Genomic DNA, 14,001 nt, shown 5'->3' on the forward strand with positions numbered 1-14,001 from the left:
GTAAGATACACAGCCTAACGATAAAAACTTTATATGAATAGCCTATGACAGTGTATTCAATTAAAACTAAGCAATTAAAACATAATAATGTCACATTGATAATTTGACTAGGCTATTATTAGTCCCATTAAAAGCCTTTAATAATAAAATTGTCATTTAACAGCGTTCCGTTAAAAAAACTCATTGCTGCGCCTTCATACTTGTATAAATAAGGCCAAAACACTGCAATGTGGAAAATAGAATAATGGCTGTACTTCAGAAAAGCCAGCACCTGAACCAGAGGTGCATAAGAATACAGTGGAGTGCAAAACTTAGGCCACTCCTGGTTAAAAGCAAACCTGGGGCCTCATTTATAAAACTGTGCTTAGGATTCACGTCAAAAGGTTGCCTGAAACCTAGGACGTGCGTACGCAAAAAAATATTCTGATTTATAAAACAGTGCATACGCACGTCCCACGCCAGTTTTCCTTTATAAATCACAATCAACTCTAAGTGTGGCGCAACTTTGCCAGCCTCATGTCCCGCCCACAGTTGCCTATAAATAGGCAGTGAAACACCCCTAATGAATATGCATTTCACGAAGACGACAATGGCAAACGCTGAAAAGAAGGCCAAGAAAAGGGATTTCAGCCATTTGATTGCCTCTGAAAAGCTACAGGTGTGGGAATTATCCTGATTGATTGTAAATGACAAACAGTTGTGCACAACGAATGTGATGATGACGATGATAATAATAATAATAATAATAACAATACACGTTATTTGTCTAGCACCATTGAAAACACAGTTACAAAATTAAGAGATAAAACGAACAAAAATTTATAACAATAAACACATTATAAAACTAGTGTAAACATGCAGAAAATCAGAACCCTTTAAGAGTACAATCAACAACAATCAATTTCGATTTATTTTACACAGTGGTATCTGTCGTAAATCATTTTCGACTTCTCTCGTCGCCAAATGTTGTGTTGCACTTAGGAAGGGAGAGAACCCGTATAGCGAGATTCAACAATACAACACTTTAATAAGTATATCAGGGACGACGCACGTCCTTACAGCAGCCATACCCAGCCACAACTCCCGGCAAATCTTTATACCTTTTTACATCCTGTTTCACTTCCTGTTTTCCTGGTCTTACGTCACGAGCATTAAAGGCACAGTTTCTCATTTCTCCAGTTAATGTGCGTACGCATGGGTCAGAGTTTCCGTGGAGAACCGCACATTTTCCCGTCAAGTTCATTTTTTATAAGTTTGCTTAGAAAGTGGCGTACGCATTCTTTTGTGCCTACGCAACGTTTATAAATGAGGCCCCTGAACTCTAAATGGTAGAAAGATGAGTTAAACATGAGACCTTTAGTGAAACCCGCGAATTTTTAAGCATTTTATTGCTTTTATCAGTTATAAAAGTAAAAGAGCCTTGTGTAAAAGTTTGGGAACCCTTTTGGATTATTCTTTGTTACTTAATTTTTTTTTTTTTTTTACTAAGCCCTAGACCCAGGTGATTTGCTCACTAAGGCTTCAATGAGTATGATTCCACAGCTGAACTTTTTATTATGAAGTAACCCCATGCCTTCTAAAGTATTCAACTGCATTGGTTGTTCTGTCTGGTCTTAACAACCGTGGGTTCCTCTAAACCATTGTCCAATGATCTCAGAATGAAGACTGTTCATTTCCACCAAGGAGCAGGCTACAAAAAACTCTCAATGTTTCAAACTACCTATTTCCACTGTCAGAAACATTATTAGAAAATGGAAGATCAATGGAATAGGTGAAGTCAATAGGCCAACTATTTTTCAAACATGAGCCAAACGAAATTCACTGTAAATCCATTGGAAATGTATTTCCACAAATAATGTGGGATTTATCAAGTTTTCGGATGTCAGTATTTTCATAGGAGTCGAACAAACTTCATGAGTGGACTTTTTGTTATTTAAATATATTGGTACATACTGGTGTTCACGATTATGTCTATTTTAACAGATTTTTAAATGTTCTACAAGAAATTAAGGCCATCCTCCACCTGGCATCTAATCCTACATCAGTTTCGCCCTGTCTCCCTCCCTTGGAATTACATGGTACTGCATGTGGTGAAACTCAATACTGGTCAGGGCTGACAGGTAGGTGACAGTAAGGCAAATAACGACAAATTATAACAGTGGTATGCAGAAGAGCATCTCTGAACAGACAACAGCAGTAGAAGTAAATAAAATAAGTCTAATAAATACCTAATAAAGTGCATGGCGAGTGTACAGTGACAATGTAATGGTGCTCATACACATATTGTTTCATATAGGCGGTATAAGTTTTTAATTAATGTTAAGATTAACCAGATAAAGAATTAATAGAGATTTGCCTGCATAACAGAATGCAAAACTGTAGTAATTGTGCTTCAGGTGCTGTTCTGAACATCGTGAATAGGGGTTCGGAACATTGTGAGCTAATATGGTTTTCCAAACACAGAGAAGTTGTGTTCTTATTAGTTTTCCATATAATTATTGCTCCTATTCAGATCAATCAAAGTGTTTTAGTGTCTGGAATAGCCAATAAGCAACCAGTATCATAAAGCACAATCCTCAGGAGAAAAACTACCATTCAAAGGGCGTTGAATTCTGATGGAAGCAGCCATTTCTCCATGTTCTGTTCAGAACAGTGAGTCCACGTTAGTGAAATCAACAATGAGACTAGCGACGTTGCTACGGCTAATATACTGCGCTGAATTTCTCCCAGTTTCCCGCTATGTCAACAGTTTTAGGAATGACTTTACACCTAGTAGGGAGTAAGTTAGGTGTAAATTATACATTGTGTCTTAACTCTACATCGGAACTAAATCAGTTGGTGCAACCTATTTTTTTTTTTACAGTTTATGGGTGCAACCTGTTTAAATGAAGTTGCTTCCTAACTCTGAATTCAAGGTCAATCTAGCCTATGTTTGAATTTACATTATACTGGTTCAAGAGGCAACTGGACTTTACGGACATTATTGATGAATTTGCATGGGTGAAAACAAGGAAAAAAATCTAACATGTTAAGTCCAGTGGTTTGAGAGAAGCCCCAACTTCTACGTGATGCTAATCTTAATATATTGGTACATTTTCTAACACAGTAATGTGAATTCATGATTAACAAACTGATATAATACTTCAGTGATATGTGGTATAGTAGCCTATAAGACAGCATCCAATAGGTATATTTTGGCTTTGAAGGAGGGTATTAATTGTGAATCGATTGTGTTTGTGAATCTCAGTGTGACTTTGTAAATCTCATGCTCAGAATTGGTAGAGTGTGTCACTCTCTTGGGGCCACACCTATGCATCAACCCACGGCTTCCAAACTGTAGTAGTTGTGCATCATAAAATACAGCAAAAAAACTGCAATGAGGTAATGTGGGCCTGGCAGCTGGGGGCACAGGAAATCGAGTGGACGGAAGAATGGATTCCTCCAAATATCAAGAAATTCTAGAGGCTGTTCAATGGTCAGTCCAGACATTGAATTTGAAGAGAGGTTGGGTATTCCAGCAAGACAATGATCCCAAGCATACTTCAAAATCAACCATGAAGTACCTCCAGAAAAGACGGATGAAGGTTTCAGAATGGCCACCACAGTCCCCAGACTTGCATATTATTGAAAATCTGTGGAGTGATCGCAAACACGCCATACATGCAAGGCGGCCGAAAAATATTCCTGAGCTAGAGGTGTTCTGCCAGGAAGAATGGGAAAAAATTCCAAAAGCGAGAATTGAAAGACTCTTTGCTGGCTGCAGGAAGCGTTTACAAGCTGTTATATTGTTTGAGTACTAACTGACAGGGTTCTCAAACATTTGCACAGGGCCTTTTTCCTTTTTTTATTATTTTGAAACTGTAAAAAAAAAAAAAAAAGTAGCTTTGCTTAAGAATTTGAAGAAATGTGTTTAACTTTGTACCATTTAGAGGTCAGGTTCACTTCTGTTCACTTGGATGTTAATTGTAAAAGGCTTTTTGACCAGTGGTGCCCACATTTTTGTACACCACTGTACCAGTGACGGAATGAATTTTTGGTGAAGCAAGCCCACCATCACCCCTGGTGAAACTCCTGTTCGTGCCATGCTTTACCTGTTGACCTAGGCAATTTTCAGGTGATAAAAACTGACCACAGCTATAGGCAGCCCATTAAACGGGTTTAAATTGATCACTGGTCCTGCCATTCAAAGTGAACAGCAAAGTGAACTTAGAGGATCAACACAAAAAAGAATACAATGACAAGTAGGCATGTACTCATCACATTTATTAACAGTCAGATAATGTCATCTCATTTTACATCACCTATCATATTCAATAGATAGACAAAACAATATTTTAATCAGTTGTGATATTTTTATACATAACAGCTACTCCATCGTATGTTTGCCCACGTTTCTGCCTGTAGTCCTTACCAGTCATCTCCAGATCCACAAAATTAAAAACCGAAGCTGCATCTCTGCCTGATGACACATTGAAGAACCCAGTGAAACATTCTTGAGTTATGCCCATAGCTTTGCCAATTGGATACTGGCACCTTCATCAATGAAATGCTCAATTTGAACATTTCCCAACATGCTCTTTAAATTTTGCATGAATCTTAACATGAATCTTGACCTGTTGAAGCTATGTTACATTACATTACATTATTGGCATTTGGCAGACGCTCTTACCCAGAGCGACATACAGTTGATTAGACTAAGCAGGAGACAATCCTCCCCTGGAGCAATGCAGGGTTAAGGGCCTTGCTCAAGGGCCCAACGGCTGTGCAGATCTTATTGTGGCTACACCGGGATTAGAACCACCGATGTTCCGTGTCCCAGTCGTTTACCTTAACCATTACGCTACAGGCTGCCCTACTATGTAAATTATCAAAGCCATCTCTTGCAAACTTTGAACACCCATTTCCTGCAGCAACACACTTTAATAACACACCAGCAACACATGCAGATTGTTAGCAAGCTACCTACCTGTCTATTTTTTGTATACCATGATGATTTGAAACTCTGATTTACCAAAGCCACTAGTTGGATCAAGTTGAAAAAAACTCATAAGCTGCAAATAGTGTCGATGGAAACCACCGCCACATCATAGGATTTGAGTAGCTAGTTCCAGCAAAAATGTTTTAAAGTCATGAACTAATTTATATGCACCAGAAATACAAATCTCTCGGCCACTAAGAGATAACTGACTGATTATAAATAATATTATAAATAATGTTACTACACCAAGCAACCCATAGGTACACATTTCAAGAAACACGTTTTCTTTATTTGGCTATCGCTCAAACACTACCATTTTGTAATTGGATCGAAAATGGATACCTTCCACTTGAAAACAAATAAAACAAGCAATGTGTCATGAGTTTGCCTATAACTAGGGCCACCAAACTTAAATAGGCTTCAGAATTGTAATGCAATTGGCCAAAAACTGCAGAGGGAGGTGAAAAGAAATCATAGCTTGGTTGTAAAGAAGTCTTTCTCCGAAACATTATAGGCTACTCTATATCATATAACAATTCACAGAAGACGACACAACTTAAGAAGAATGTTTTGGTTTTATTATATGGAATATGTAGATGAAGATTGTGACTGCCCAGCTTTAACAATTATTTGTCTACAAATATGACCTCTGTTATTGGAAGCAGAAGTAAAAAAGTATTTTCTTTTTTAGTGGTATTCAATAACTAAGCAGGATTACCTCCTAAAACATTCATGTTTAGCCAGTGCCTGGCTAAGGTATTTAAGATGGCTGCAGGAATTTAGATTTTTGGAAAAGAAGGATTATTTTGTGGTGGTTCCTTAGCTGTGAGTTCCAATGTATTTACCTTGTTCCTGTGGCACTGAAAGTGGAAGGGGATAATAGTCTGGGGCAAGGTCTGGTTTATCAGTTTCTGGTATTTGGAATTTAATGTCTTGTCTAATGTCACCTGTTTTGTTCATTAGAAGTTGTGAGCCTACATTCAATAAGGAACATATGATTTTTATTCATCTAATTATCTGTTTAATAATTAATTTAATCTTAGGATCTGAAATATATATTCTTTGACTTGTTGGTTGATTCCACCAGCTTACTGAAGACTGACCTTCAGCTTACTGAAGATTTTGGTTATTTAATTGATAACTGTTATTTTGAATACTAATTATTAATTTAAATCACCTAAAATATATTTTATATGTAGGTTAAGTGAGAGGTTTTAGCGCACAATACTACTTGTGTTCAGTATTAACATCTTAACAAGGATATTGTTTGTTGGAACTGCTGGATTCACTTATTATACTTAAGCTTCCCCTGACAGAATATAACTTTGGCTCTTGAGTTTAGCACAACTCTTTTACCCCATCGCAACCAGGCCTGAATTCCAGAGTTAAGGGAGTATGAACCTGACCATTTTAATCTTTCCATTCATAAACAATGTGGCATGCCCTACACATTGAAACTGTTTAAAGAAACACAAAACAAAAAACAGATTGATGCACTCACCTCCAGCTCCAGTACATCCCTGGGGCAGGGCACTGTCTCAGTTTTACAGCTTACAGGGATAACAATGTTGGTCTTCACTATCTCCTTCTCCAGGAAACCTATTGAGAGATTCAGAAGCAGTTGCTGTCAGTTGCTTTTGAAATGGCAGCATTTCAAAATAACTAATCTAAAAGAGAAACCACAAATTCAGCTATTTTCTTTATTTTATGGTTCTTTGAACCATGTCTGCATTATATATAGTTTCCAAAATAATGGGGTTTATTCAAAGAATAAACCCCATTTATTCTTTGAGCCATACTTTCCACAGTCAACATTGCATAGCGTCCATGGCTATTGAATGTTGCCATTTTTTAGTAAAGCTAGGGGGGCACAGAAAGGTGTGCACAGAAGTCCAATAACAAGACACCGCTCGGGTTAAGATGAAGCAGGCCATTCCTCCCAATCCACCCCCTTCCAGGTTTCTCTGTCATTGCCCACGTGAGCGTTGAAATCCCCCAGCAGAACTATAAAGTCTCCGGGTGGTACCCTTTCCAGGATGCCGCCCAGTGACTCCAAGAAGGCCGGATACTCTGAACTGCTGTTTGGTGCATAAGCATGTAGTCGCAGAGAGGCGACCCTCTCGTTCCCCGGGTGGAACTGCAACACTGTGGCACTCAGCCGGTTTTGCCTACTGCCCATTGGGCAAAGCACCCGACTCCGATGCCGACCCCTGCAGGTGGTGAGCCCACAGGGCGGCGACCCCACGTGACCAATTCCGGCTGTGCCCGGCCGGTCCCCATGGGATAAGGCCCGGCCACCAGACGCTCGCCGACGAGCTCCCCTCCCGGGTCTGGCTCCAGAAGGGGGCCCCGGTTTCCCTTTTCCGGGCGAGGTATCTTTGTCCTTGTGAGGCCGTATCATGGAGTCTTTGAATCGCTCTTAGTCTGGCCCCTCCCCCGGGACCAATTTGCCTTGGGAGACCCTACTGGGGGCTAACGCTAGTGCCCCCGACAACATAGCTCCCAGCATCACCAGGACACACAAACCCCTCCATGTTAAGGTGGCGATTCCTTGGAGAGGTATAATGTACGATGAAATCATTCAATCGCATTAATAAATTACTAAACATAACTGAGTGATTTTCTTTTGAAGAGCAAGCATTTTGGATGCGCACACATTGCATATGCAACTTTCTCCTCGGTAATTTGCATGACCCAAATTTGAAAATTTAAATTATAAAGAAGAAAAAACAGTGAACAATACATATAATGTAACCAATGCATTTTCTTGCTTTTGGGATTTATATCAAATACTGAACAGCATAAGTTCCACAAAAACTGTTAATTGGCTTTTGCGTAGGATGATCAAAAAGCATTGCAGGTGAAAGTCCAGAAATGAGCAATATGCAATAGACTGGGCTGCGTGTCAATAAACTACACCAAAATGGCAATGAATGGAATGTGTGTTAAGCAGTCCTGTTGCAGAAACCCCCATCCATGCATTTCTGCTCATTTGTTCAGACTACTGTAATTCAATCCTGTATGGCCTTCCAACCACCTCCCTTGATAGGTTACATTACATTCAGAATTCAGCATGGGTACTGACCCATACTCGGGGGACACAGCTCCAATCCTCAATAAACTTCACTGGCTTCTGGTCAAGTACCTCATCACTTTCAAATGACTCAAATCCAAATACTAACCTATAAAGCACTAAACGCTTTAGCACCCTCCTACCTCACAGACCTTCTGCTTCCTTGCGTTCCCACATGTGCACTCCGCTAAGCACACTCTGGCCTCTTTGTAGTCCCTCCCACTAAACTATTATTCTTATAGGCTGCCTTTGAATATTAAATGACAAGTGAAATTGTGGGATGTGTTTGACTTGTTGTTGGGGGTTGGGTACCTGACAAAAACTTCAATTAATGGACCTCAATCAATATATTAGTATAGAAGATCTTATTATTGAAATGATTGTACTTTTTTTTTTTTTTTTCATCTTCTCGACCTGCCAGATGAGGAGAGCAGGAAGAGGTAGGGGAAAGGTGCCAGGCAGGGGGGATTTTCTCAGGATAAAAAATGTTTTATCATTCAGTATGAATATTTTATACCTCATACACGACCCTTAATATCATTTCATTTTTGTCAATTTTTTTGCTGTGGTTCCATTGTATTTCACAGCCCACCAGACACATGACCATCTGTATCCACTCAAATGCAAAAAGTATTTTCAGTGAGGAAAGAACTCTTCCACTTCTGTTACTTTGTTTTAGTAATATTTAGTAAGTCTAGCTTTTGGCAAACAAACTCCCAAGGGTACCTGCAATATCTTTGGAGTACCTACAATATCTTTGGGGCGTGTTCTACTATTTGCATTTTTACTTTTTTGGCATTCCCTGACGGTGCCAGATATAAGACGGTGCCAGAGTTCCATGGTATCATACATCACAGTGTTACAAAACAGTATTGTGATTTCTTTTGATAGACATCGCCGAGCTCTAACGGGTTAAATTTGTAATATTGTAATACTACTCGGTGAGGCACTGATAATTGGTAATTGGTCATTGTCATGCAGACATTTTAGCTAGACAGTCACTGTTAGTTTTAGGAAATCATTAAGCTGTACATAATAAACAATTGTTTTCTCTTTAAAACCTCTTTGTGTTGTGCTTGTGGTGGTTAAATATTACGATTATTTCCACCCTCTTTGTTATTGCAACATTGTTGGGCTTTCGATCCGTAATACTACCAAGAAGCAAGCTTGAAACAACCTAGCATGCTGGAAATCTGTGACCCAAACAAATGTTTAGCATGAAAAGACACGTACATTTCCAACAAAATTATTTGCCACAACTCTCCAAAGTGTCTAGATTGGCTAGACCCTCTTACTTCCTGAGCCTTTACGGCATACAGCAAGTTTTTGGCATACGGCATACAGGAGTATTGTGTTGAGTGACCCTAGCCCCCTCATTAAGCAGCATAATAGAGTCCAATTTAAAAAAGTAGAGATTCTTTAATACAATACACAGCCATTAGAGGGAGTCTTGGGTAAAACCACAAATGCAAGGCACATCATTACATAGAAACAAAGAAACTCCTTTGTCACTTTGCATTTTACAGCCATACATGTTCACATTCCAGTTGTTGTAGATTGCCTTTTGCACAGCAATGTAACAGCAATGCTTATGAAATGACATGGAAAAAAAAGTGAAAGTCTCCATCTGTGTCGTGGAGATAATTTACAATGCAGAAAAGTAAAATGAAAAAGCATTGATTTCACAGCAGAGCCACTTGCATAAGGCAACATGCTGATCTATATTGCTCACAGGCATTGGCTTTAATGCATCTCCCGCTATGTTGTCAGTGGGCCAGAAAAACTGGGTCTGCAATTTACTCAATATATAGGAACTCAATGGATGGATAATATCACAGAAAGCCAGGCATGAGCATAGGTCAGCAGCAGAATGCAGGGGACCATAAGTAATTGGAGGCGGCACGGATGGTGCAGTGGGTAGCACTGCCGCCTCACAGCAAGGAGGTCCTGGGTTCGAATCTCCATCGGCCGGGGCCTCTCTGTGTGAAGTTTGCATGTTCTCCCCATGTTCGCGTGGGTTTCCTCTGGGTACTCCGGTTTCCTCCCACAGTCCAAAGACATGCAGGCTAGGCTGATTGGAGAGTCTAAATTGCCCATAATTATGAGTGTGTGTGTGAATGGTGTGTGTGCCCTGCGATGGACTGGCGACCTGACCAGGGTGTATTCCTGCCTTTCGCCCAATGTATGCTGGGATAGGCTCCAGCCCCCCTGCGACCCTGTTCAGGATAAGCAGGTTACGATAATGAATTAATGAATGGGGTGTCTTGGTGGCGCAGCCTGCAGAGCACTGACCGCATGCTCTTTGTGAGCCGCGACGTCAACGGTTCGAATCCGACCGTCTGACAATTTGTCGCATGTCTTTCCCTCTCTCTCGCCCCCATTCTTCCTGTCTCTATATACTGTTCAATAAAGCTGAAAAAGGCCTAAAAAAATGAATGAATAAGTAATTGAACAAATTAACCCAAACTTCAATAATTCTTGCAAATAATTTGTAATCAATGACTACCTGAAGTCTATGACCCATAGACATCACCAGATGCAGGTTACATTCCCTGGTGATGGTCTGCCAGCCCTGTATGACCTATTTCCTGATAGTTTTGGGAACTATTTGCCTTCAGTCTGGTCTTCAGCAAGTTAAATGCATGCTCAATTTGATTTGGGGTCGGGTTATTGACTTGGCCAGTCAAGAACATTCCACTTTCCATGTTTCTGTATACTTCGGCCTTCATTCCTGCTGCTCCTGTCAGCAGTGACATCATCAATGAACGCCCCAAGCCCCATGTTTCTCAGATGAAAGGCAGTTACTTTTAGCTTCCACATTTTGCTCTTTCCATCACTCTGGTACAGTTTCATCCTTGTATCATCTGTCTATTTTGTTCCAGAAATATATACAGGTTTTTTTTTATATACTTTTTGCAAACTGTAACCGGGCCATTCTATTCTTGAGGCTTGCCAAGAGTTTGCATTTTGCAGTGAGCCTTCTTAGGTTATGCTGGCATAGTCCTCTCTTAATGGTTGTCTTTGACACATCTACGCCTACATTTTGGAGAGTGTTCAAGATCTGTTGAACAGTTACAAAGGGATTTTTCTTCACCAGTCTTAGGATTCATCTGTCATCCAGTATATTGATCTTCCATCGTCTTCCAGGTCATTGCTGAGGTCACCAGTTCATTCTCTTGAAGGCTATTCTCTTCCTGGTTTTAATATCTAAAATGCCCACAAAATGTTCCCAAAGAGCAATGACATCGGTTTTGAGTCCCTAACCACTCCCCTTCTGCGTCCTGTGGTCAGGTCTCTTCTCTGTTAACATGAACAGTGGCGAAAGTGTATCTTAAGTGGAGAGAATACAAAAGTGAAGGAGAGGGATTGAGGAGCAAAATAACCAGTAAATAACTAACTAACTAATTTAGAAGATTTCTCAAGAGGTGTCAGGACTTGTTACAGTGGTGGCCTGGACTGAGAGGGACAACAGCAGAGCCAGATAACATCCATGAAAGGGCAAGTGATGGCAATGGAAGCACTGGCATCCTTGCAGGAGAAACAGACCGGCACCCTATTTGAGTTGGCACAGGGGTATGTGGAGGATCAGACTGCCGCTGAGAAACACTCCCATAGCATGATGCTGGCACCACCATGCTTCACCGTAGGAATGGTATTAGCCAGGTGGCGAGCAGTGCTGGGTGTTTGCCAGGTTCCAAACTTCTTCCATTTCACAATTATTGAAGGCACTGTGCTCCTGGGAACACGCAAAGCTTTCGAAAATTGGTTCATGCCCTTGCCCTGATCTATGCATATCTTCAACACAGCCATACCCACTGTCATTGGACATTAGGAAACAACTGCTTCTTCTAATATAATGTGTTCCTGTAAAAGGTTTCATCAGTGATAACATTAACAATAATACTCACAAACAATTCTCTCCATCTCTTCACATTTCTTCACCTCATTCACAAACTTCTTCTGAAAGGCCACGGTACCAGGGTTTAACTGTCAAAAGAAAAAATATGGAGTTCTCACCTGGTGGTTATGTTTGGACATCTTACCCCTTTGGTTGTGGGTACTCAGTTCAATAAAATTATAATAGTATAAAAGTTCTTGTTGACTTTGGTGAGTTCATGCATTATCCCGACTTTGATTCCACTGAGGTCCTAACAGCTTGGCGATGAGGATGGGATTTGGAAATAGCTCCTGAATTAGATTAAAGAGAATCAATGAGAGGGTGAGTATTATTGATTTTCATTAAACTTACTACCCTCATTAGGTGTTGATTATTCTTCAACCAATTTCTAGAGGTGACACTCTAAGGAGCGTCTTTAGCGGACAAGTGCTGTCACCCCAAGGAGCGTCTTTAGCTGGTGAGTGCTGTCACTCTAAGGAGCGTTTTAGCTGATGAGTGCTGTTACTCTAAGGAGCATTTTAGCTGTAGAGTGCACAGTTACTCAAAAAAGCAACTTTAGCTAACGAGAGCTGTCATTTGGCAAGAGCTGTTAATTGGCTTTAATGGAACATTCTTCTAGCTAAATACAGCACTTGATGAAACTTCAGTCATGAAACTTTGACCTGGGTGAAAGCTGAGGGTGCAGTGGAGTGGGCAGGGCCCATCCTGTGCATATTGTTTGTTTACAGGCTGTGTTTAAGCAAAGAGGTTTTTAATCTGTTAGGGTGTAGCTGCAGTTTGCCGTTGAGTTTCTTATCTCATCTCTTGATAAGGAGACCCACATGCGGGACCTTGAGATACTTTTGCAGCACTTGGTGTCATGTTTCATGCTCATCATGTTTCATGGTTAGTTATTGTATTAGTTATTTTATTGTCATGTCACGTATTATGTTAGTCTAGTCCTGCCACGTTTTTATGTTTAGTTCTTGTAACGATGTATTTTCTAGTCTTGTCATGTCTCATGATATAGTTTATTCATGTCACAATATATGTTTGTTTCATGTTATGTTGTTCCGTTCATTGATTAGCGTACACTTTTTTGTGTCTTTCCGCAAACCTTGTGTTCATGCTTTCTCTCTCTCCTTTTCTGTCACTCACACTTCCCTAATTGTTTCAATTTCCCTTGTTTTCTTACTAATCTACTAACTTTAGGTCAGGATTGGCTAATACTAACATTCTAACCATGTGTTCATTTTTACCTTACGCTTCTTGTGCATGCCATTTACTAGTTTACTAATGCTAGGGTAGGGTAGGTTTATTACTAATGATTACTAATTATCTTGTTAACTTGTCAATCCTCCACACCTGATTTCCATTCGCATGCTGCTCTCAATCTAATTGTCTGCACCTGTCTACACCTGCATATAAGCTCAGTTCCATGTCATGCCTTTGCAAAATTGTTGCCTCCTGTTTTTTCAGTGCATGCTTGAGTGGTTTTCCAAGCCATTGTCTACCTGTTAAGAGCCAAGCCTGTTTATTGACCATCGTTATTGACTTCAGTTTTGTTGACTATTGCCTGCCTGTACCTCACACTCTTGCCTGTTGTCTTTGCTTTTGCCCCGCTGACAGCTTTCCTGGTTACTGGACTTCTTGCATGGTTTACCGATTTCGAGACTGCCTTCTCCCTCGGTACTGTACTTTGGCTTTGGCTGGACTTTATTACATCTTTGTTGTCTGAGTCGTGCATTCTGGGTCCAACCCCCCACATGCCCATCTCACTTGGCTGACAAAGCACAAATTGGCCACAAATAGGTTACAAAATAGTCTTGTATTTGTGGTGGTATAGGGCTAACATGGCAGAGGCATGTCAAGCTCTTCAGAGTCAGACGGTAAGAGTCAGTCAGGCTCAGACATAGAAGCATAGCGTTTTAAATGGGCTTCAGATGTACAGTCAAAATACAGTAAAATGATGTAAACTATGCTGAATGACAGGTGGGCAGTAGGACAGTCGCCCGAGGACAATAGCACTTTCCTAGAAAAAAAGAGAAGGAGAACAAGGTGTGAATTTAGTGC

General features: G+C 40.3%; 1 protein-coding gene across 1 annotated transcript in view; it reads right to left on the minus strand.

Annotated features, from left to right (window-relative positions):
* Window positions 1–14,001, minus strand: part of si:ch73-173p19.2 (V-type proton ATPase 116 kDa subunit a 1) — an 89,212-nt gene that overhangs the window by 72,039 nt on the left and 3,172 nt on the right. The window contains exons 2-3 of the mRNA XM_061238956.1: window positions 11,960–12,038; window positions 6,480–6,577 (exon numbers count right to left, since the gene is read on the minus strand). Coding sequence (XP_061094940.1) covers window positions 6,480–6,577; window positions 11,960–12,038 — 177 coding nt within the window. The remainder of the gene's footprint in view (window positions 1–6,479; window positions 6,578–11,959; window positions 12,039–14,001) is intronic.

Source organism: Conger conger, chromosome 4 (genome assembly GCF_963514075.1).
Source record: "Conger conger chromosome 4, fConCon1.1, whole genome shotgun sequence".
NCBI lineage: Eukaryota > Metazoa > Chordata > Actinopteri > Anguilliformes > Congridae > Conger > Conger conger.